The 24,968-nt window shown below is 40.6% G+C and overlaps 3 protein-coding genes across 4 annotated transcripts in view; all 3 read left to right on the top strand.

Annotated features, from left to right (window-relative positions):
- dnmt3ab (DNA (cytosine-5-)-methyltransferase 3 alpha b) overlaps positions 1 to 293 on the top strand; it is a gene marked incomplete at both ends in the record, with an annotated part of 33,415 nt that extends 33,122 nt beyond the window's left edge. For both annotated transcript variants that reach the window (XM_079223956.1, XM_079223955.1), the window contains one exon: positions 152 to 293. In XM_079223956.1, coding sequence (XP_079080082.1) covers positions 152 to 293 — 142 coding nt within the window. The remainder of the gene's footprint in view (positions 1 to 151) is intronic.
- A 7,660-nt stretch (positions 294 to 7,953) lies between these two features.
- Positions 7,954 to 15,988, top strand: dpysl5a (dihydropyrimidinase like 5a; the record flags this gene model as incomplete). Its single annotated transcript, XM_079228302.1, has 12 exons — positions 7,954 to 8,214; positions 10,443 to 10,601; positions 11,149 to 11,328; positions 11,447 to 11,515; positions 11,650 to 11,694; positions 11,809 to 11,884; positions 12,510 to 12,666; positions 12,767 to 12,908; positions 13,171 to 13,313; positions 13,449 to 13,656; positions 14,661 to 14,829; positions 15,903 to 15,988. The coding sequence occupies 12 exons, from the start codon at positions 7,954 to 7,956 to the stop codon at positions 15,986 to 15,988; spliced, it is 1,695 nt and encodes a 564-aa protein (XP_079084428.1).
- A 2,433-nt stretch (positions 15,989 to 18,421) lies between these two features.
- On the top strand, positions 18,422 to 24,528 carry mapre3a (microtubule-associated protein, RP/EB family, member 3a). The gene is made up of 7 exons (XM_079228232.1): positions 18,422 to 18,511; positions 20,363 to 20,490; positions 20,577 to 20,722; positions 20,847 to 21,039; positions 22,022 to 22,164; positions 22,452 to 22,604; positions 23,085 to 24,528. Exons 2-7 carry the CDS (start codon positions 20,370 to 20,372, stop codon positions 23,151 to 23,153), a joined length of 825 nt encoding a protein of 274 aa, XP_079084358.1. The 5' UTR covers positions 18,422 to 18,511; positions 20,363 to 20,369; the 3' UTR covers positions 23,154 to 24,528.
- The last annotated feature ends 440 nt before the right edge of the window (positions 24,529 to 24,968 follow it).

Below are 24,968 nucleotides of genomic sequence, written 5' to 3'. Positions count from 1 at the left end.
CAGCTCTTTCAGCGATCATATTCTCAAAATGACCTTCCTGTGTCTCCCTTTATTCTGCTCCCTATCGCCTGCCTGCCTGCCTGCCTGCCTGCCTGCCTGCCTGCTGGCTGATTTGCTGGTTGTTTTTGGTTCTGACTGGTTTTGCTGTCAGGATCTTTGGCTTCCCAGTCCACTACACGGACGTGTCCAACATGAGCCGGCTGGCGAGGCAACGGCTTCTGGGCCGATCATGGAGCGTCCCGGTGATCCGCCACCTGTTTGCACCGCTCAAAGATTACTTCGCCTGTAATTGAGCAGCAGGAAAAAAACTCGCTCGGAAAAAACATTTAGGAACTACAACTGTACGTTGTGACTAGAATTCAGAGCCTCGATCCTCGAATAATTTGCAAGCGAAAAATGGACGTAGATTTCACATTATTTCTTGTGTTTGAATTGTAATTCTTATTCTATTTAATTTTGATATGTCATTTTTACCTTTTAGCAGTGTTATCAAGTATTGTTGATTTGTTTGTGCGAGCTATACTTGAGACGATGCTTTCTTCTCACGACACTGAGACAGAAAAGTGCTAAACATGGGTGTTTTAAAACGAGGCGGGCGATGCGATGGGAAAGACCCCGACAGACGGGAGAGCGTTTGGAGATACGTGAAATGTTTCTGCTGTGTGAGCGTACTGTAATGTCGGGGCCGCCATATTCCCACCTGCAGTGCGGCCATGCTTCCAGCTGCTGAGCCTCACAGAGATGTGAAGAGGGAGGCTTATTTTCCTCAGTGTCAGGAGAGCTGCGTCTCTAAGAATCCAAAACACCAGATCACATATACCTCTTTGTTTACAGTTTCTATACACAACTGAAGGTAATAAAGGTACTACTGTAATATGGTTACAATACCATGGTGCTCCAAAGGTGATGGGAAACATCATGGCCCATGTGGCACTGCAACTTTAGACAATATGGCGCTCGTCAACTTGTTGCTGGAAAAAAAAATTAAATATTCATTAATTTAATTTAAAATAAATGTGGGCTTGATGTTGAGAAAGAAAAACAATTCTGTTCTGTGTCAGACAGTGGAATGCAAAAATAGAGCGTTTGCTCTTTTCTGCATTTCACAGCTTTTATGCAGTTTGTGGTGCTCGTTTAATCTCTCAGGCTCACCACCTTGATCTACACAAAACAGAGAGTGAAGCTAATAACCACATGGGCAATGATGTTTCCTGCCATTCAAAACTTAAGATCAATGTCTGTGAAACTATTTTTTTTTCTGAGTTTCATCCTGACTAATGATATTACTGTACAACTGTCAAGTAAGTGTGGTCGCTGTAGGGAGGCAGGGTGGCCGGGCTGGGTAACTCTCCTCATCAACTTCCACCTCTCTAAACTGAAAAAAACTTTCAGGTGCAAATCCTCAACAATATGGTGCGGCTTCACAAAGTTCTTCTACCTTTTTTATAGCAACTCTGTGCTGTTTTATCAACATTATAAAGCACTTTTATATGTATACTTTCTTTTGTTTCTTTCTTTATATTTAAAAAAAAGAAATATTGGTTCTTGTGAATTTTTTTGTTTTTGTTTCATGATGTGAACTGATCTACCCTCGTGTAATACTTTTTGTATACAGTAGGGCTGTGCCAATAGAAGTGAAAGAATGGATTTTGATGTGAAACCCATGTTATTTGACTCGGTGTACAGTCGATGGATTGACATTTGTAACCCCGAACCCCTTTTCCCTTCCTCCATCATCCACACTGCTCCCTGCTACAAAGCATCGATGCAGTGTGATGCTCCCCAGATTCAAAGAATGTCTATTTCTTTTTAAGATTGTAAAATGTAAGACACAGTTAGGGAACTATGTCGTGCACTTTGTATAATATTTTTGCCATTTCCCTGATAAATCGTAGTCGCCATGTTGACAAATTTTAAGTGCCGATCCAAATTTGGATCGCTTTCACAAATTAAATTCTCTTGATTGTAACCTCTGAGATAAACATGGAGGATTTAGGCTGCAGTTTGTCGAAATGAAAAACTGACTGTTTTTTGACGAAGACGTCGGCACTCAAAGAGTACAAAAGGGTAATAACAACAGATGTTATCGCTTGTCTATATCATATTTAAGATTTCTAAATTTAAAATTTAATTTCTTAATGTAATTAATTTCTTAAGTGACCTTATTGCCATCATTTTTGTCCATGCACACTCTTGTGCTTGGTGATACTTTAACCAGATGTTATTTCCCCCTCCTCCTATAATACCTAACATCTCCACGTGTTTGTACATTTTGTACATAGAGTTTTCCGGTTGCTGTTTTCAATTGTTTTTTATCTTTCTTTCTTTTTTTTATATTACGTATGAGATGTACAAATATAATTCTTTGCTAATATATATCATCAAATTAGGAAAAATCTTAGGTTAAAAAGAAATTTGATTCAAAACTTGCTTTGAGCATTAGATGTAGGGAGACTCCAAGTCGACTACTTTATTGTACTGATTTGTTTGTGTCAAGTGAATCCAGATTTTAATGTCATGTGATCTTAATAGTGGCCTATGGACAGCTTTAAGATGAACGCTCTCAACTTCACTGCACAGCCCTACATGGTGGTGTTACTTTGCTTCTATTTCCTTTCAAAAGAGGGATTGTCAGTGTTTCTGATGGTGCTAAACATTTTATCTAAACAAGAAAAATATATTTGATTGGAAGAGAAATAATGTCTTGACAATGACTGTTTTTAGGTTCCTCGTAGTAACGCAAAAGAACTATTATTTCACTCATATAAATATATTAACAAAGGCATTTTAACTTTGTACTTGAAAAAATAAGGAAAGGTTTCCTATATTGTTTTAGACTAGAGATTGCTGTAGTTGGTGCTTATCTGTGGGAAAAATCGTGTGAGGGAAAAAAAAAAGCGGTAATAACTTTTACTGTAGCATAATTGTATGCTTAATATGCATTGCTTCTTAATCCTACATTCCATGCCGTAATATTCTTCATGTTTGTTTTCAAAATGTTGTTTTGAATTGATGTTTTTTCTTTTTTATATCAGAAACAACATTTGAGTTTTACTGTTGGAGGCAGGTCAATAATTCTATATTCGGTGATGCTGTCGACGCTCTGTGTGACTTTCTTTCTGTCATAACTGTTTATGGCCTATACGCTTTCCCTCAAGACCAGTTCGTACAGCAGATGTGTAGCAGTCATTCTCTACTTTGACCGAACCCCCCATACTTCAGTTTAGTGTCCAGAGAGAAGATAGAGGCTCCGTATGTACTTGTGCTGGAGAACACTTGAATAAATGTATTGTTTTTGTGCAAAAGTCTGTCACTTCCTGTTCTTTAAAAAAATCTTATTTAATAAATTGTACCTGACCTTTTAAACTGAAGCTCTTGAAAAATGTGGTTTCCAGTATCTTAAATATTGCTCTGTCATATTGAATATTCATTATTAGACGTTCCACAATCCAACAGCACATTTTTACAACTTGGTCACGTCAAGCTAGTGACAGAAGTTCAGAAGAAATTCAAAATAGGCCTCCGGTAAAACTTTTATGAGAAAAAACAAACATGTGCTTTTCCTACTTTGTTGAAATGCCATTATTAAGTCTTTTCTCAATATAACTTATAGCGTCATAATTAGTATGGCATAAGTATGACAGTAGTTATTTGATACTATCTAAAACTATGGTATTAAGGTATAAAAGGTATACATTTATATAAGGTATAAAAACACTTTAAAAACTTTGTTAGGTAGAAATTGGCCTCCATGTCTGGTCTTACAGACACGTCATAGCAGGGAAAGCACAAGGGATCACTAATAGGATAAATAATGGCTCTTTTCTACACAAATATGTATTTACAAATATATAATATTAGTCATATGTATGAACAACTAAGTTAGTATTATGATACATTTTGTAATTATATAAAACCTTGCCCTGCAGCTCCTTTCTGATCAAACCTTTAATTCAGCCATCAATCACACAGAGTTTATGGGCTTGCACCTACATTTCATACTGATGTCACATGCTCATAAATATATTATGTATCGGTTTTGTATTTCTTTTTTGGCTTCTATAATTGTTACACAGGTCCTATAAGAAAAGTAAACTGTGAATATATCCAACTAAAGCTCATAGAGACATTAAGGCCATTGCATCCATGATAACAAAGATGTTTACACGTTGTAGATCTATTAAGCAGCCTCACTCTGCACTTATCTTTATGCCACCCCCCTTTCCTCTGATAGTGGTACAGCCTCATCTCAGAGGACACGCCCTAACCTCAAAGTAATTGGTGGCTTAGGCGACCAAGCCTTCACTCAGCGCCGCTGATTGGAGCGTCACGCCGTCTCACTGCTGGGATGCTGCAGGCTGTATCAAGTTAAGCACAGCGAGAGAGAGTGGTGCCGGAAACCTGGAGATTACCCTACAAAATAAAAGCAGAGAATTGTGTCTAGAGAGCGTGAGAGTCCCAGTATGTGCTTCTTGTCAAATTCATTAAAGAGTATATCGATGCCAATGGATTGCTCTCCTTATTCAACAAAAAATAAAGAAAAGAAAATCAAGCAGCTTTCACATTTGTATTTGATAAGCTAATATAAAATGTGAACATATTTGTGGAGAGCAGCCATTATACATTCCTACATACTATCATGTATGACCACTTCCAAAATAAATATACCACACTTACATATTATATTAGTAGTCTACTAGGTCACCCAATGTAATATTTGAATAATCATCTATAGTTTTGAGAGGTATTTATTAACAGATTCATGTTGTTTATACAAATGATGACTTTAGTATTATGTACGTTTTTATAGTATGAAGCAGGTGAAAAAGTTTTTCCCAATCCAATATTTGCAGTTTGAGTATTTTTGCACAGATATATACGAGGCTGGTAGTAATAGATGTGCAAATTAGTGGAACATTTATTTGAATGTCATACAGATGCACAGGGGAAACAATTCGGATTGTATTTTGAAAGTCACAACCGGAAGTCTTACTTGTACTTTCTTGCTGACTTGATGGGGATGATGCTGCGGTCTGCTGGTCCCGGACCGGCCAGGAAGGCATCCATCTAGTGTGTGTGCGTGTGAGTGTGTGTGTGCGTGTGTGTGAGTGTGTGTGAGTGTCTCCTTGGGAAGTGCCATCCACGGATTGGGTTGCATTCTGTTCCTGGAAGAAAATAAGCAGAGAGCCGAGTGGAGCAGCAGCAGCAGACCCAGAGAGGAGGTATGTGGACCACATACATGGTATTATTCGGACTAATTAACTGTCGCGCCTCGGGGGAAAGAAATCCTCTCCTGGAGCTTGAGACTTTGTTTCCATGCCCCCTGGCTGCACGTCTTGGTGTCTGCCGTGCTCGCTGTGCATGCCACCTCAGGATCTATACACACCCTGAAGTAGGACTACACCTCTGAACCTGGCAGGTGTGATCTTATAGTGTGTGGGGCCACTTCAGACAGCAAGCTTGTCTTCGTTGTGGAGGAGGGAGAGGACGGACTGAGGGCTAGGCAGACGGTCTCTAGGTCGCCCATGAACGCCGAGCAGCCGATCACGCCGGATGGGGACCGGTTTCTTTGTGTCAAGTCGCACAAGTGGAAGTGTCATCATTCCACTGCGATCACACGTCTGTAGTGAAATCACGTTTTTATGCCGGGACACTATATTCGGTTTGATACTAATTGACGCATGCGTGCGATCACGTTGGATTTGTAGTGGGGATTTATTAATAGATTTAATTTAAGTCAAATACATATAAATACATTTGACCGATAGATGGGCCTGTATGTGTATTATTGTACTACAAAGGGAAAATATCAAACACATGCAGTTCATATAGCTGCATATATTGAATCATTAAGCGATTTTTGTTTGTTTCATTTCATATTTGTGCAAGTCTTAAAACAGGTATCATAAGCTCACCTGTTTATTATTGACACACTTCCTTGGTGCTGACTGAGCAATATGCCATGTACAATAATAGTAATAACTTTATTGTATAGCCTGTAGCTGGTTCCAGGTTTTGGAAGACACAGGGAATATTGCACTGCTATTACATCCTCGCTCATCCTCCACATTGTCAACCATCAGACTGGATGTGTAAAAGGGTCCATGCAGTAAAGTTGCCGCACCCTCATACGCACGCACCCTGCACGCTCACATGCACGCAAGCACGCAGGATGGGCACTCTCTCTCTCTCTCTCTCTCTCTCTCTCTCTCTCTCTCTTTCTCTCTCTCTTTCTCTCTCTCTCTCTCACACACACACACACACACACACACACACACACACACACACACACACACACACACACACACACAATACATCACATCATTACAGTGGTAAAAGGAAAGGGAGGAGGCAGATCCTGGAGATGGATTCTTTGTTATTGTTGAATAGATAATCTTTGATGATCAATGATCCCAACCAGTTAACCAAATCATTTCGAGGAGATTCATGTTTCATCACTTTCCCTATAATTCGGGGTTGTAATATAGAGTGGAACACAATAGAGTAGAGCAACCTTTGTGGTTGTGACCAGACCTGAAGCCAGAACTGTAGAAATACTGACCTGGACCAGACACAAACAATATTTTTTTTCGAATGTATTTATTCATTAAATTCCGCAAATATAATCTAGCAAAATAAAGTGTATGTGCTGTTTCAGTAGATTTCTGGACACTGAATCAATTATTATTTTTTTGTGCTCTAAAAGTCTGTTTTAGACCACAAAATACTTTAATCTACAGGAGTCAAAAATACTGCAATCAGTTTAACTCCTTATCAGAATCAGAATCAGAATCAGAAATCAGAATCAGGAACCGTTTATTTGCCAGGAATGTTTACATAAACGAGGAATTTTTCTAGGTGGAAGGTGCATACATTAGACATGAGACATTAGACGAGACAAACAGCAATCAACGACAACAACAGTGCAATTATATTAAATCAAATATAAGGTAAAGTGCTCAGACAAACAGATAACGTTAATGTAAGTGTATGTTCAAATGACATGTGTGTTTAAGTTAAAGTGTATGTTAAGTGGCATGAGTGTTTGAATATGAAGTGTGCAGGGAAGTGACCGGTAAGAAGAAAAGAAAGAAAAAAATAGTCTGAAAAATAGTCCTGGGGGTGAAAACAAAGAATAGTCCGAAAAGTAGTCCGAAAAATAGTCCTGGGGGTGACAGAATAATTATATTATAATTAGATACAATTCTCAAATTCACAGAAGTAATATCAAAGACATGGCCTCATTATCCGCAATGCATGACTATGAGCAGTTTAATTAAAACTGTGGTTTTACCTTTTCTGATTCCGATGCAGAAGAGGTACAAGTATAGTATGTCGCAAGAAAAAAAAAAGCAGTACTGACAAGTAAAAAATAAATAAATTGTGTAGTAGAATATGTCTATTAGAGAGTAGACCTATTTTCTCAAAAATTAAAGGGAACACATTAAAACTTTCTTAGTTACTTTTTTTCAGCCACTATGATTCTTTCTGTATCGCTTATTGAGTGAACAACATTATAAGTGGCTTTATGCTGCTTTAGTCCTTTCAAAATAATGGCTTTATTGACCCTTATTGTGATCCACATCTGGCCTCAGCTTCTCTCTATTCAGCACTACGTCACCGTCCACTGAGACGTCGGGTCTCAGGCCGTGACTGACACAGTCATGTAGCTGATGTCAGTCACAGCCTGACAGACTAAACCCAGAGCAGCATCATTGGTCTTGTCTCTGCTCGACTTACTACACTGTGTCAGGATGAGGTACTGTAAAAAGGAAAAATTACTATAGCTGTTACTTTTGTAGTTTTTTGTGTTTTATTAGTTTCAGATTTAGTCAGTGTACCACCGTTTTAGCAGCTGCTCCCAATACCAGACAAGAACAGGGTTAAACTCCATCCTTTCCCCTCTCTCTCTCTCTCTCTCTCTCTCTCTCTCTTCCTCATAGAGCTACAGCCATGTCTTCCAGCTCAGCGACGACGCGGATCCTTATAAAGGGCGGCAAGGTGGTGAACGACGACTGCACCCATGAGGCCGACGTCTACATCGAGAACGGCATCATCACGCAGGTGGGGAAGGAGCTGATGATCCCGGGTGGAGCCAAAGTGATCGACGCCTCGGGAAAACTGGTCCTTCCCGGGGGCATTGACACTAGCGTCCACCTGGAGGAGAGCTTCATGAACGCGACCACGGCTGATGACTTCTACAGTGGCACCAAGGTAACGTCCTGCTGGAAATGGAAAGAAAGAAGAGAGGAGGGTTTGGATTTGGAAGTAGGGCAACTTGCATTGTCCTAATTAATGTCACAGTGTGTTTTTCAGTGGAAGCATGAAATAAGAAGTGTGTGTCTGCACTTTGAGATTCAGGTTTTCTTCTTCTAGTTTTTTGTACTAAATTCCGCTTGACTATCTTGGCAACCCTCTTACTTTAGCATTGCTTATGATCATAAATATCTCAGGTGGAGATCAATGAAGGCTCTTCACTTATGCTAATTTTAGCCAAAATGTCAGAGAAGGTTCTTTAGTTTGGTTTTGAGGAGATGAGACAGCTCTCTTAATATTTTGACATCAAATATGTTGGTTTTTATTTTGGACACAGCCATGCCGTAAGATGACAGCCAAAGTAAGATGACAAAATTAGAACATTAACACTAAAATTACAATAGTAAGATACTATTAAATATAAAGCATTAAAGCAGAGCGATAGAATACAAACATGTTAAAATGTATGTAATTTTAGTGGATGATGGTGACAGTTTGAACAATAACAAGACTTGAAAGTATGGTCAGTTATTAATCAGTGACATACTTTGCATGTTCTTACAGCTTATAGCCATCAATCTTGGAGGTAGTTTTAGACTGCCGATTGGACAAATCACCTCAGACTCAGATCTGTAAACTCCTCCTCAAATAGCTAGATGTCACAAAACCTGCTTCAAAATTGCAAGTGGTAATCATAAATCAGACCATCAGCCAACAGAACCTGGATAATCTCTTAAAAACTTGTATTAAAAAAAAGCGAAAAAGCCAAAGTGCAAACTGGATGTACACTTTTCAGGAACAAATTAAAAATTTTGATCATGCATCATTCAAGAAAACAATCGGTAGATTTAGAGATATAAAACTGCCTTACTTGGCAGATTTATTTGTATTATTTTTTTTCAGCAAGTGTCACAAGGTTGCAGAGTCTGTGTTTCAGCAACATCACACACAGATGATTTGGCACTTGGCTGTTGGCGAGGCTGCCAGAAAGCGTGGGATGAAGTCATCATGGCGGCCGATGCAGACTGGGATACCCCACTCTGCTTTAGGGCGCCATGATGACTCATCACTCTGGAGCGCTTTGAGGTGATGGAGTGTGAGAGACGATGGAGGCCGGGTTTAATTTGTTTTAGTAGCTGGACAGACCGCGGCCGGTAGATGCTGGTGACAGACTCTATTCTCCTCATTCCTCCCTCCTCGCCCCTCCCTCCCTCCCTCCCTCCCTGCCTGCTCTGCTGCTGCCGTGCTCCAAAATAAGTCCGGAGACAAATGCAGATCAGTATCTGTTTCCATGGATACCGGGGGGCTGCTGCGAAGACTGCTGCAAAGCCTTTTCACTCACTCCATTGTGCTTGGAGACAATGGTTCCCAGACCCACGCCCCCCTCGTGGTCCCTCCCACTACACACCACTCCACTCTCCAGGGTCAGCTGACAGATGCTCAGTGAAGCATGCTCTTATACACAAAACACACTCTGTTTCCACTTGTTGGGGTTATTAAGATGCATTGTAGTGTTAAAACATCTCAATCTGTTAATGAGCAAGAGGTGCTAATACCGTAAATAAATTATACAGTTATTGCTTTGTATATCATACTGTGAGGGGCAGTAAATCCTTGTGTTTTAACTACTGAGGGATTTATATTTCCCTCAGCAATCATCTGCAAATAACCATAACAAAGATGCATTAATAGCAATTGAGGCTTCTACTTGTATTCTTAGAGCAAGCGTTGATCAGTAGATTACAGTCACATCAGCATTTATGAGCTTAATAAATCAATATATTCTACGTCAACGTCCCTTATGCCTCGGTTTAATGATCATTTAACCTCAGTTCCTTTTAGTCTGCGATGGCAATTGGTAAATTAAAATCGCGGTTTACACCCATGTTTGTCATATAATATATGTGGTGGAGACTTTGAAGGAATTTAATAAAGTATTAAGTGTATTTGTTTTTGCGACATGGAAGCTATCACCATACTGACTTCACTAAGAGACTATTATCACAGAGGACTGATGGAGAGCTTCATCATATATATAACAAACTCGTGATGGACTAGCAGACACACGGCCAGTTGCAAGCTCAAAGTATTGTTTACGGAAAATAAACAATACAACACAATAATAATAGCATTATTACTTCATCCAATTTAGGAAACTTGAATGCTGTTGTTTCGATTTCTTCTAGGCGGCTCTAGCTGGAGGGACAACAATGGTGTTCGCACACATTCTGCCAGAGAAGAATGAGTCTCTGCTGGAAGCCTACGAGAAGTGCCGCAGCTCGGCGGACCCCAAATCCTGCTGTGACTACGCGCTGCACGTGGGGGTTACTTGGTGGGGACCCAAGGTACTCCGACACCGTGCCGGTCGCTCCACTTGATCATTTTTCCAGAATGATTTATATCTATGGCAAAAAGTGTAGTCTTTAGTCTTTCTTCTGCTGTAGCTTTGTTAGTGACTTCCTACAATTCCCAGAAGGCTTTTTTTGGTCTCCAGTGACCAGATGTTTACATATTTATTTCCTCCCGCTATATGTGTAGGTGGACACATGGAGATGAGTGAACAATAGCTAAACAAGAGGTTTTTTTGCAAGGACAAAGTAAAGGTTTGGTCCTAGAGTTTCAATCTGGTTAATTAAGGCTGGTAGAGACGCCTTTCTCTTTTTTCCTGTGATGACTTTCTAACTGTTTAGTTGTTAAACACTGTTGCCGTTTGGTTTAAAAACCTGATGTTTGCAATAGATATTTTAGACTGTTCTTATCCTCAAGAATAAAAGAAATATACCACCAAATAACAACAAGGGCACAAAACAGATCCGGATTCTTCTCTGTGCAAAGATTCGTGGTCCAGGCGGAGACTTTGCTGGAGCTCACTTACACTTTGCCTTCCTGCAGGTGCGAGCTGAGATGGAGAAGCTGGTGAGGGAGGACGGAGTGAATTCCTTCCAGATGTTCATGGCCTATAAGGACATGTTCATGCTGAGGGACGGCGAGCTCTTCCAGGCTCTGCAGCACTGTAAGGACATCGGAGCGATCGCGAGAGTCCATGCTGAAAATGGGGAGCTGGTGGCCGAGGTGAGGGGCAATCATTTCACTGTTCCTTCTCATTCTGTATTTTATATATATTGTAGTGTACACAACATAAATACATACATGTATACATAATTAATGGAAATATATTGTGTTTTCCCAGGGGGCAAAAGAAACATTGGACCTGGGCATCAGTGGCCCAGAGGGGATTGAAATCAGTAGGCCTGAGGAGGTATTACAGTCAGGTTTACTTTAACAATATCCAGCCTCTTGTCATGAGTATTCACATTATTTATGTGATGAATAAATCCAGTCTGCAGCTTAGTGTCTCACTATGATTCCTCATCGTCCTCTGCCTCTTTGCAGTTGGAAGCAGAGGCGACCCACAGGGCCATTACCATCGCAAACAGGGTGAGTGAGATCTCTCCAGCACAAATGAAGAAGCATAGAATTGTGAAAAGACAATATTGGTTATCTTACTGTATATTACATGCTGTGAATGTGTGTATGTGTGTTGTCTGTTAGGCCCACTGCCCGATCTACCTGGTCAATGTCTCCAGTATGTCTGCAGGAGACGTAGTCGCTACAGCCAAGATGCAGGGTAAGGCCTATTGTCTGTTGGGAAGCAAAGAATATGAATATGAATGCCCATTCAAAGAAATAAAAACTTCGACTACATTACAGGAGATTCACTTTTGAAACTATAATTTTCTAAATTATACAAAAGAAAGCTCCTTTAAACTCACTCACCTGAAAAGATTTTAGATGGAAAACAAACCGGATTCAGCCAGTGCTCCTGCCCAAATTGCTTAAATATTCATCCTTTTTTTAAAAAAGTGGGACAGTTTTAGTGTTCATTTCTCTCTTTTTTGGAGATATCTAAAGATATATGTAAAATCTACTTCTGAAGATCTTTATTACTGCAGGTAAAAAAATATTGTTTTTTATTTCCTTAGTGTGGACCTTTTTGTGTTCAATACCAAAGAGGCAATGGTGCCTAAACTCCTGTGTAAAGAACCTTCACCCCATCAACTTTCATTGTATTTCTTATATATATTTTCATTCCAATTTCTCTGTTGCATTTCAAATGTTTTTTTAAATAGTCACGGGTAAGTTTGAGACTGAAACAAGTAATGTTTTGCTTGCTTAATGTTCTCTGCCCCTTTTCTGACAACACTCTTTTCACTGTCATTGAATCCAGTTGCATCCGTACTGTCTCCCCACAGGTAAAGTGGTCCACGGGGAAACCACCACAGCCCACGCTGTGCTGAACGGCATGCAGTACTACCATCAGGACTGGGCCCACGCCGCCGCCCACGTTACTGTACCTCCTCTCCGCCTGGACCCCAACACTCCCAATTACTTGATGAGCCTGCTGGGGAAGTGAGGGGAAACACGATTAAATCTCTACATGAAATGTAACACGTGTCAGTGGCGCTGCAGTAACACGTGTGACCTTCTATCCCTCTCTGTTTGGCTGCAGTGACACTCTGAATGCTGTGGGGTCCGACCACCGTCCATTCACCATCAAGCAGAGAGCCATGGGCAAGGATGACTTCACGAAGATCCCCCACGGGCTTCCTGGCATTCAGGATCGCATGAGCGTCATCTGGGAGAAGGGAGTGGTATGTGTGGCTCTTTTGTTTCTGTCTGGCTGCCAGAGAACCTCCTCAAACCTCCTTTAACTTACTTTTTTTTTATAAAACACAGATGGTAGAGGCGCAAAAAACATCTGTTAATATACCATATATATTGGTTTTGTGGATTCTTTACTGTTTTTGTTACTGTTTTACTGTTTATTTATATTATGTTTTTATTTTACTATGTGTCTCTTGTGTGCACTATTTTATCTTATCTTATAAATTGTGTCTTTGTTCCAATTCACAGATTGGAGGGAAGATGGATGAGAATCGCTTTGTTGCAGTGACAAGCTCAAATGCAGCCAAGATCTACAACCTGTACCCCAGGAAAGGGAGGATCATCCCAGGAGCAGATGCTGATGTGGTTGTCTGGGACCCCGAGGGATCCAAGTATGAAACTCGATCCCTCCGTTCATCGACCAGCTCCCCTCACTGCAGCTTTTATCTCGATTCCCTGAAGCTGATTAGCTTTTCGCCTGATTTAACTGGGTCAACTTATTTTTTTCTTTCCATCTCTGTCTGCAGGACCATTTCTGTGAACAACCAGGTCCAGGGAGGAGATGTAAACCTGTACGAAGGACTCCGTTGTCATGGTGTTCCCCTGGTCACCATCAGCCGTGGCCGTCTGGTCTATGAGAATGGCATCTTCACGTGTGCTGAGGGCTCTGGGAAGTTTTGCCCCCTGAGGACCTTCCCAGATTACCTCTACAAGAAGATGGTTCAGAGGGAAAAGGTATCAGACAGAACTGTCTTCACTTCTTTCCTTCCTTTGTTCCTTCTTCATTTCCTTCTTTGCTTCTCCCTCATTTATTTATTTACCTTTGTCCTTCCTTTCCTTTTTTCCTTTCCTCTTAGGTTACCTTGTTTTATTTTGTTTTCTTTCTTCATCCTTACCCTCCTTCTGTCTCCTTTTTCCTTCTTTCTTTCCTGCCTTCCTTCCTCCTTTCAATTCCTTCCTACGTTTCCATGTTCCTTTTCTTACTTTTTCTTTTCTCTTGTTTCCTTGTTTTCCTTCTTTCTTACTCCCTTGTTTCTTTCTGCTTTCATTCCCTCTTTTCTTATTGTGATCTTAAGTTTCTCTCTTTAGTTTGTTTATTTACTTCACGTTTCTGTTGCCTTCTCATTTTTTCTATTCCTTTCTTCCCTCGATCCTCCCTTATATAACTCCTTATATCCTCCCCCCTCCATTCGGTCTAATTGTAGACTCTGATGAGCCTGATCTGTGAAGGAGAGGTCCACAAAGCACACACGTCCAATAAAGGAAACCAGACATTTGCTTTGCAGACTGTGTTCCCCAATGTTGGTTATAATGTAATCTAATGATTTTTTTTTCTTTAATGATTAAAAAAAAAAAAATTGACCCTGACGTGATTTGAACACGCAACCTTCTGATCTGGAGTCAGACGCGCTACCGTTGCGCCACAGAGTCGGTGACAAAATCCAACGCGTAGAAAATGGTTAACGTTCGTCAAACAACGTTCCCCTTTGTTGATATTAAGTTTTACAGTCTGGCTGTAGCCCAATAAAGTTGCTATCTTAGTTGTCAAAAGAGTATTTCTAGTACTCTGTTCAGCGCTGCTATTTTACTTCTGCTACTTCAATAGTTTTCCCCAAGAAATATTTTTCTAATCAAGTTTACAAGTCAGCATGTATTTTTCTTACCGTTCACTTGTTCATTCATTTGATTGTATTAATTTGTACATGTAATATATATGTCCATGTGTGTTTACCTACCAGTGCCAGGCTGTGAAGGCTGTCGAGCGGGAGCCCTACACAGGGGAAGTTTCAGTAGTGCTCAACTCAGGAAAGAGGGAATTGGGGGTTTCAGATCTGGACACTCCGATGCGCCCCTGTACTCGGCACGGGGGACTGAGGGACCTCCAAGAGTCCAGCTTCAGCCTGTCTGGTAAGTCAGTCAGATATCAGTGGACATTTCTATTTTTTTATTTCATATGATGAGACTAAGAGGGAGTATTTCTTAGACTGCATTCTTTTATCCACTGGTTACTGGAGCACTTTTGGCGAAACTTGGAGAGAGAGAGAGAGATGCGTTTTTTTATCAATCTTTTTCCAATCTTTAAAACATACACTACCTGGCCTGACGAGGGCGCCGCAGTTCAATAGCTTATACGCCCGACCCTCTTTTTTCTGATCTTACGGAAATGAGAAGTGTGGGGGTTTTTTTATAACTAAAACTGTGCTATCTCCTCATCCACAGTTCCGATCTAATCCATTTAAAATGCTAAATTACTGTAACCCTTGTGAGAAGATACGTGTCAGTTTTATATTTTTCAAAAACAGTAAGCGCATTGTCTGATCAGTATTGGTGTCTCGCACTGCGAAGCAGGAACCAGAGTTTTTGTTTGTTTTTTGGAGCGTTTCAAGGTCCTGCGATCTCATTGGTCCTCAGACTCGTCTGAAAGCATGTTAGATAAACAGGCTGATTCATGATGAGAAAATAAAGGCGTTATGAAGAATATGAAATGAGGGGAAAGATGGGGACTGGCATGTAACAGAGACTCAAAATATTTATGGTCAGGACCTTAACCCCTAGGCCACCAGGACATAGCCCCTAGTACACATTTAGGCCAATGAGGAATCCTTCCTAATATATTAGGCATCAAATGTACAATACGTAGGTGCCTTGGGATTCATTTTGCAAGTTGACATAGTTTTCAGTGTTTGAGTATACCCATTCTTCAGGCAACCAAAAGCCAGATTATATACCATACATGTTTTCTCTACACCCGCACACTTTCCAGTATTCATAAATGGTTTGAGCAGCATTTTAAATGGAATGACAAGAATTTATCTTTTGAAGTACACGGCATTGCTTGAATTTGCCTGGAACTTAACATAAGCTGCTACTAGGGAGCCCTTCAGAAGAAAAATGTGATTGAGCTGCACATAAAAACGACTATAGGACAGAGTGGTTCCTTGTGTTTCACTGTTGAACCCCATGCACACGTTCATGTCCAGGTGCCCAGATTGATGACAAGATTCCAAAGAGATCATCGGCCAGGATCCTCGCTCCTCCCGGAGGGAGATCCAGCGGGATCTGGTAACCAATCAGACGGCCCTCACGTGAAGCAGAAGAACGAACGACATCCGAAGGGAAACATATGGCCAAGCAAGACGACTTGTTTTTCTTTCTGGAAGCTTAGAATACATTGTGTGAGTTAATGGAGTCATGTTTTTATTTTGAACTCAGCACAGTTACATAGGATTGTAAAACATTAAACTGTATAACATTTGCTGTAATAATATGGGCGTATGTATCAAGGAAAACTATTGCTAAGTGGTTATAGCTACCAGAATTTCGGTCAAATGTTAACCAAATATAAGCAGCAAATAAAAGATGGGTGGCCAATGAATTACTTTAGCTGTTGGATCACGCTAGGGGGTTTAGGATTATGAAGGTAATTCGTGGTTTTTATGATGCGATTGTGTTACCTCACTGTAAAATACAATTTTGCACTTGTATCATGTACTATTTAGATGCCTTTTTACATGATTTAATGTCACAAATATCACAAATGTCTTTTTAACGCAAGCCATGGAGAATGGAATGTGATAAGTTATTAGCAGGGTGTGGGCATGACATTAATATGTCAGTTATTAAAAAAATATAGTTGATCAACTGATGAAAAATATCATATTGCAAGCTAGCCTTTTATATACGTTTGTTTATTTATTATTCACATTGCATTGCGTGTGCTGTTTTCCGTCGATGCTACTGTGTTAGGTCTTTGTTCGGTTGCTCATCGTTGTCAGATTAGCATTTCAGATCATGTTTACAGCCTTACAGCAGAATAGACTTCTGTTCCACCCCCATCAAATGTGAATGAACCTATGCTGTGTGTGCTGTGCATGGTCGCATAGTTAGAACTACTGTAATCAGCACTCGCTGTTATGCAGCATTCTTTGTGATCATATCCATTTTTTCCACAGAGAGCAAAAAGTCTCACCCAAACTGCCTTTTTCTCACCTGAGAACTTTGACACCCACAAACACACAGTCCCACACCACAACATGTTGAACGTTGTCGTTTCTTTTTTACTGGTCTGAGACGGTGGGGGGTTCAAAGGTTACGCTAGCTCTAAACACACCACTGAGAAGCAATTGGAGAAGGTGAAATGATCCACTGTAGCCTTCACACTGTACGCCACTGAAAGCTCAGCATCTTAACAGGAAGGCATGCTTGCTAGAGAAAAGCACTGATACTACTACTACTGTAATTTGTATTGTTTGTTTTTAGTTACATCATTTTTCTTGTGAATAATTTTCTTAGTCATTAATTTTGTTGTGTTTTTTTGTCAATTCACACAAGATTTTTAACATGTTTAGACTCAGTTGTGTTCAGAAGATCATCACGTGACACGTACAAGTCCCACATCATTGTTTGGTTGTTTTTTTTGGGACCAATTTCACTTCTAGAAGCTCCAGTGACTCTTGTTGCGTCTTCCCCCTCCCAAATGTCCACTGGTGCTGAACAATGTGTTGTCACATTGACTTCCTTTATCTCTTGTTTCTTCTTGCAGCTCTTTATCACATGATTTGAGTGCAAATAAACCACAATGAAATCTCCAACGCAATACTGTGTCTGATTACTGACCTGTGGGGGAAAGTTAGATTTACTGAAGCACTGCACTTGTACTGTGCTTCAAAACAACAGTTCTATGCAACTTTATACTTCTACTTTACTACATTTCAGGAAGAAATATTGTACTTTTTTAGTTCACTACATTTATTTGACAGATATACCAAGTCTAAAATCTAAACCCGCAGTTTCCAAGCTTTCACTTGTGATGGACTATTTTTACACTGTTGCAGCTTAAATAAAAATCTATTAGTTCAACAGAGAAATCATCTCTGAACTATTTTGATAAAACTCAGAAATGAGGATTGTTCTGCATTCTTCTGTTTTATATAGTTATAAACCTATACATCTCATTGTGTACAGTTGGATGGACATTAGGCATCTAAAAACATCCCTTGAGGGTTTAAGAAATTGTCATGGATGGATGGATTATCACTATTTTGTGACATTTTAGACAATCAAGGAAAGTATCCCAATCGATCAAGAACTTTATTGTCATGCGTGCACAACGAAATGGTGCTTTGTACACTTCACACGTTTACAAGGAAAAAATAAGGCATGAACAAGATCAAATGTAATAAATATTATCTATAAAAAGTACATAATCTAGCTATGCAATAAAAGTACAATAATATAACCAATGAAGTATAATAACACAACTGTAAAACACAGCCGACGAGTGAGCAAAACATCAGCGGCATCAACAAAAATTACTGGCCTCAGTAAAACCTCAGTCATCAGCAGGCCTAAAACCCACCCAGACGCATCATGTGTCTTTTAGCTGGAACGGGCCAAAGTCCTATTTATAATGAACCTTAACAGCATGGAGTCAGGCGCATGCGCGGTCGGAGCCGGATTGTTGCAGCCCCAGACAGGGCGGCCCGTTACCAAGCAGTGCGCCGCGCAGGGTCTGACACCGACGACAGCGACAGGCATCGACATAAGGACCGCTGGCAGCGCGATAACAACACAGACACGCCTGAATACAGTGAGTACTGACCCGCTGCCTCGCGCGAGCTTTGTTTGTTCCCCTGTTTGTGCGTGGCAACGCGTTTGCGTGGAAGTGGGTGGGAGCTCGTGCTTTATTCCCACGCAGTGAGGCTATTTTCCCGTGCACTGACAGTCCTGAGTTATCCGGGGAGGCCTGTAGAGGGGGCCGCTTGGAGAGCAGCACCAGCGTTGCGGTTTTTTTCTCCCTTTTTTTGTTGCACCCAGCAAAACGGGCACATTTATTGTTCTCAGCTCGGGGTTGAATTGTCAGACCCCCGCCCATTTGTTTTGTTACACTTGGGGGGGGGGGTGTTCACAGCGTTTTGCTGCAGTCATTATTCGGACCTTTCTCGAAGGCCCGAATAGATTCCCTTCCACGCGGTACAATAATCCATAATGTATTAGTAATTACACACACTGCAAGACACGTTAATGTGGCTGAGCCCGCATGGTTTCGTCCTATACATGGTCTCATTGTTGGTGCTATATGGCTGTGGTTTATTATTATGCCATTGTAAGCTAGCCGAGCCCCACGAGACACTGGTGCACGCCGCTGAGAGCGCATGCATTCACAATATTATTATTATCGCCACAAATATCTGCTTACACTGCAAGTAAGCAGATCCGCTTGTTTATGACGTGTGGAATGCGCAGAAGTGCTGTAATACCTGTCCGGCTGACACCTGCAGACACACAGCGGCGTGGGACCCTTACAAGCAACATTTCACACGTGCATTGATGGTTTATAGTGCTTGTGTTAATATGCATTTTGACTGCAGGGGATGTCAAGGTGTTACATGCCATATTTTGACACCACCGGAAGATTTTTTTAGCAGGGAGAAAGGCAAAGTGAGCACAGATAAGGCTGCAGCTGCCAGATGTGCAAAGCTGCTCGCAAACATCAGGGTATTTCTGTTTAATCTCGGGAGGATTATGCTCTCAACACGTCTGTAGATTAAAACTGAAAGTAAAGATGCTGTTTACAGTCAGAAATCAAGTGCATTTCCCCCAAAGCCGGGCCGGTTCCACCAGAGTCAGTGGGTTTTTACAGGATCACACCGACAACGGGTTCTGGCCAAACCCAAGATCTCTAATCATAGAGGACAAGAATACAACTACCACTCAAAACCTTGGGACATAATGAAAAGCAAATGGTCGAACCCGCTAAAAAAGAAGATTTAAAAAAGAAATGCGTAGCTTGGGTTGCAGTTGGAAACATGATTGCATTGCATGATATTTGGGAAATTGTATATAGATGATATTAAGATCTAATACAGCCGATATCTGCAATCTAGGACAATTAGATCAAGAAGTGGGTCCATTAGTGAGTCCAGTACCGTAGGTCCACGAATAAACCTAGAGCTGTGTCAATACATCGATTATTATTATTATATTATTAAGTCGTAGGGAAAGTAAAAATTCCAATGCTTTTCTCTTTGTGAGGATCTGTTGTTTTTCTGCGTCTTCGAAAATTGATGATTTCTGTGTTTTGGACCTTTGATCAGACAAAATAAGTCGTAGCTGAAGACATTTGGGAAACTTCAGGAAATTGTAACCAGCTGTTCTCAGCATGTTGTGATATAAAATAAATAAAATGTCAATAAAATGGTTAAGCGAGAGAGTAATCTGCAGTTGTTAATTGCATCCCTAAATAAGTATGGGATGAGGTTGGGATTTCGTGGAAAGATGGATGTGATAAGAGCAATCTGTGTCAACCTATTTACATTTAGTGCTTCATCAAAAGCAGATGAAGTAATCTTACTTTCTGACAAAAGTTGAGTTACAACATTGGACAAAACACCATTCCAACTGAACATCTACTTCTCTCCCCTCTTGTTGTGCGTTCCAGGTTTGGGATGGCAGTGAATGTGTACGCCACATCGGTGTCCATTGACAACCTCAGCCGACATGACATGCTGGCATGGGTCAACGATTCTTTGCACCTCACCTACACTAAGATTGAACAGCTCTGTTCAGGTAAGGCCAGAGTTCAAACACTTCTCAACCAGACGTCAGAAAAAATACACTAAATTGTCGTGTCTTTGCATGTTTTTTTCTTCCAGGAGCGACATATTGCCAGTTCATGGACATGTTGTTTCCCGGTTGTATCCTTCTGAAGAAGGTCAAATTTCAAGCCAAGCTGGAGCATGAATCCATACACAACTTCAAACTTCTTCAGGCAGCTTTTAAAAGGATGAGTATTGACAAAGTCAGAATGCTTTTTATCACATTGTCATTACGTATTCCACTACGCTTTTGATAATATTTAAGATATGAAAGCAGCATAAAAAAAGGACTGTGTTGTTGAAGCATTTCCTGTTTCCGTCCTCCAGATAATTCCCGTAGAAAAGCTCGTAAAAGGAAAGTTCCAGGACAACTTTGAATTCGTGCAGTGGTTCAAGAAGTTCTTCGACGCCAACTACGACGGGAAGGAATACGACCCTTTACTATCCAGACAGGGGCAGGATGTGGCCCCCGCCCCCAACCCAGGTGATCACTTTGTCCACAAACCAAAGAGAAACCCAGGTAAACCAAACAATTTCGCCTTTGCTGCACGGCCTTGCTGAGCTTTTTGGATGGCTCGAAAGCGCTCCCTGCAAGGAAGTGGTGTAAGCAGCACGCCTCACAGACTGACCGCTGTCCTCCCAGATCCATCTCACTGCCCGGCCTTCACAAGCAACATGACCCGAGCGAGGAGGTGTGAACGAGTCACTGGCGGGATCGCAGCAATCCCCTCAGTGACTCGTGGGGATCAGTGGGCATCAGTGAAAAAAACACCACATGCAAACCGTCTACCTAATTCTAATTGATCATCATCAGCGGTGCCAGAAGACCGACAGAAATCTGTTCTCCAGTGTCCGGCATCAAGCAGCTGATGCAACACTGGTGCAGCTCCATCTCTCTCGGACAGCCGGACAGACATATACAATGTAGAAATTTTGCCTCATTCTTACTAACAAGAGTTGCCGTCAGCCTGAGCAGCCTTGCTATGTCTCTGTGAAAGCTTTTTCGCTTGAAAATTCACAGCGTAGTGTGCCGTGAGCCTGCTTTGTGACTTTGTCACTGGTGAGCAGTGTGGTTGTAAATGGGCATTTCTTTAACAGTGATAATGCGTGTTGGCATGTTTTGAGTTTAACGCCTCTGCTGAAGCACTTATAGAGGTTTGGCAGGATGCAGAGTTTTTCTGTTTTTCAAGATTTTGAACCAAATAGGTGTGACATTCAATCATTTAAAAATATTTTATGTTTTTTTAGATTCAGAATTTGGCTTTTTTAAATCCGGCAATCTAAATTTGTGTCTTTTAAAATCAGTTGTGTTGCAAAGCAATTTGAAATCCTTTCACAAAAAATGGCATATCATAGGCACAACATTGGTCTAAAAGCTGATGACATCAGTTCTCTATAATGTGCTATATTCATCGCTAAAGTTGCTACAAACCCAACATAAATGCAGTAAATCTATCTTAATTCAAATGATTAACATCTCTGATAATCTCTGACCCCTTCAGGACCACAGAGGACATCTCCAACAGTTCCCAAAAACATGCCAACACCACAGCGGGTCCAACACAACACGCCAGCTATGAGGAAGAATCCATCTTTGTCTAGAAACGGGGGCAGTGACGCTGAGATCATGGAGCTAAATCAACAGGTAGACCACAAGAGTGCTCTCAAACCCCATGTCATCAATCTGACACCTTTTCAGTCTCATGTCGATGGGTTCACACCTACTGAAAGCATTTGATGCATTGCATTAACAGCAATATCATCACAATAATAACATCGTAATAAAAGTATGTGTGAATATTAGTTACACTTGTGCTTTTTTTTCAGGACAAGTTAAAATGTCTTCTGTGGAAATAGCCTTTAATGTTCACAATGTTCAAATTCAAACTTTTTTTTTAACACAATTCATTATTTGAAATTTTCCTTTCTAAGTTGATGGAATTGAAGTTGACTGTGGACGGACTAGAGAAGGAGAGAGACTTCTACTTCAGCAAACTACGGGACGTCGAGCTGATCTGCCAGGAACACGAGAGTGAAAACAACACCGTCCTCAGCAGTATAATCAACATACTCTACGCAACAGAGGTATCGGTCCTTTATCAGCATCACAGGCTGGCTGCACTGCACCATTTCCATCTGTATGTTCTTCACTCAGAGTTACTAGAGAGAGCCAGAGTCAGAGTTATGTTACAGTAGTATGTTCATTTCTTTAAATTTAGAAAATACAGCCTTTGAACATAAAGTTACTTAACAGTTCATGTGGCTCACTCCATACATCCAAATGAGATTGGTGATTTAAAGAAAAGAGTATTATTTATTCAATATTTCTGTGTTCAGATGCCTTAAACAAACATTATTTCCCGTACATCCTAGAGAATAGGGATATAGGGATATTCAATACTATTGGATGATCACTAGATCATTGATTAATCGAATATCTATAAAAAAGGACATTGGTTATCTGTTTTTATGTCTTCTTTGATCAGGATTTATTTTGCGGAGGGGGTTAACAGAAGTTTAAAAAAAGCAGCAAACCTGAATAATTACTTTCACCCTGTTTCTCAGGATGGCTTTGCACCTCCGGAGGACGAGGAGCTTGATGAACAAGCTCACCTGGACCAGGATGAATACTGAGCACTTCATTCTCCCCCTTCTCCCAACATCTCCATCTTCCCTTTCCTTTTCTTTTTGCCCTCATATATGTTCTACTCTCTCTGCACGCGCTCTATAAATACTCACCATTATCCCTGCCAGCCCTCCCTCTGCCTTTTCTTTTCTTTCTCATATGTATATCTGTTCGTAACCTCCCCCCATCCGCCCTCTGGCCGTCTCCACACTATACACAACTAGTCTGCATCATCATCTGCTGCTCCCCCCTGCCTCCACTTACAACAGTAACAATAACAGTAATGTACGACACATCCCAGTTATTTCAGCATGAGCAATGGAGAAAAAAACAGTGCAGAGGTTGTTGAAGACAGACAGTGAGTTTTAAGTCTGTAAATATTGCCGACATTATGATTCCTGAGAGAACAATGTCCTCGCTCATTATAGAGTTATTTATTTGATTAACCTTGGTGCGCTGTGATACTTCTATTCGAGCACAGAACAACGCTGCTCCAATGTGCCATCAGGACACTCCCAGAGCGACTAAAACTGTAACAAAAGTGACTTTTTTAATAACAATTTCTTATTTATTTAACTTATATTTAATTTAGATTAAACTGTCTGTAGCAAAATCGGTGCAAAACCTACTGTAAATGGATTGAAAGCGATGGCCATGTGTGTTGTTTCAGTTTGTGCTTGAGTCAGCATCAAGCTTTTATTTTCTGCTATGGTGGGTTCATGGCATGTAGAAACGCTGAAGGAAATTCTTTGTCTTGCCTCAAGGCGTAAGATCGGTGCTCTGTGATTATTCATAAGTGATCAGCAACATATCTGAGCATGAGAATGTTACACATTGACTGTGAATGAGTGATATTTTGTATATGTACTTTTTTGTCTGATGTTGCACGATCCTGGTTAATTGCCGATATATCTTTTAGGCCGACATGCAGAAGTTTGAAATTTAGAGGTGGAAAGCCACCTGCAGACTGACAACATGGTTAGAGATTGTAGCAGTAATAATGTTTTATTCTAAAATATAAAAAGGAGCCTGACACTGAATTAATACAGATACATTTTTTCACACGACAGAGTTTGTTGTGTTGTTCCTGCTAACCATGAACCATAAACTGTGTTTAGACTTTTGCTGTTTTTAATTTGCTGTTAAGGGTTGCCCAGGGTATATGAGTTGTAGTTAGGAAGAAAGTCAGTAGAAAGAAATCACTGACTATTTGACTTGTCATCTTAAGCAGTCAGTTAAACTTAGGAAGTCTCCTTGGTCTTCCCCAGCTTTTTTTAACTTGCAAACCGGCTGAAGTCTGCTCTGGAACTTGCATTCATTGACCATGTAAACATTGACTGAACACACTCATCTTTTGAGTTTTAAATAAATAAACGGTTGTGAAATAAATGGTGTTGGTTTATTTAAAATAAGAATGGATTTGTAATGCAAACTCACATTGGCCACATACTTACTTCATGAACCCTATAAAGTGTAGGGTTAGCTAACTTTATATGAGATTGTACTAACTGTCCTCCACACTAAAGTCTATGTACATCTATGACAAACTAGAAACATAACTATACAACAAGCCTGCCATCTCCCTTGGTGTGCAGATCAGAGTTTAGATTATAACCCTGCAGAGTCATGGGGTCGCACCCTGTCATTTGATTCCAATACAGACAAATATTGAACTTAGTAATTAGTTTACAACGGTTTCCAAACAATGTTGTAAGGCAAGGAACCTTTTGAATGTAGTTATTTGACGTTAAGCTGGTTTCATTTTGTGCGACGGCCCCTCTGCTTCTCATATTGGGGGATTAGCTCAGATGGTAGAGCGCTCG

The sequence above is a fragment of the Taurulus bubalis genome (genome assembly GCF_910589615.1).
Source record: "Taurulus bubalis genome assembly, chromosome: 1".
In the NCBI taxonomy this organism is placed as follows: Eukaryota; Metazoa; Chordata; class Actinopteri; order Perciformes; family Cottidae; genus Taurulus; species Taurulus bubalis.
This window is presented reverse-complemented; position numbering and strand designations above follow the sequence as displayed.

Excerpts from the sequence above, each read along its gene's own strand:
- mapre3a (XM_079228232.1), top strand. The coding sequence starts at position 20,370 with ATGGCAGTGAATGTGTACGCCACATCGGTGTCCATTGACAACCTCAGC. Across the intron at positions 21,040-22,021 it reads CAAACCAAAGAGAAACCCAG|GACCACAGAGGACATCTCCA; the intron begins GTAAACCAAACA and ends TGACCCCTTCAG. Across the intron at positions 22,165-22,451 it reads TCATGGAGCTAAATCAACAG|TTGATGGAATTGAAGTTGAC; the intron begins GTAGACCACAAG and ends TTCCTTTCTAAG.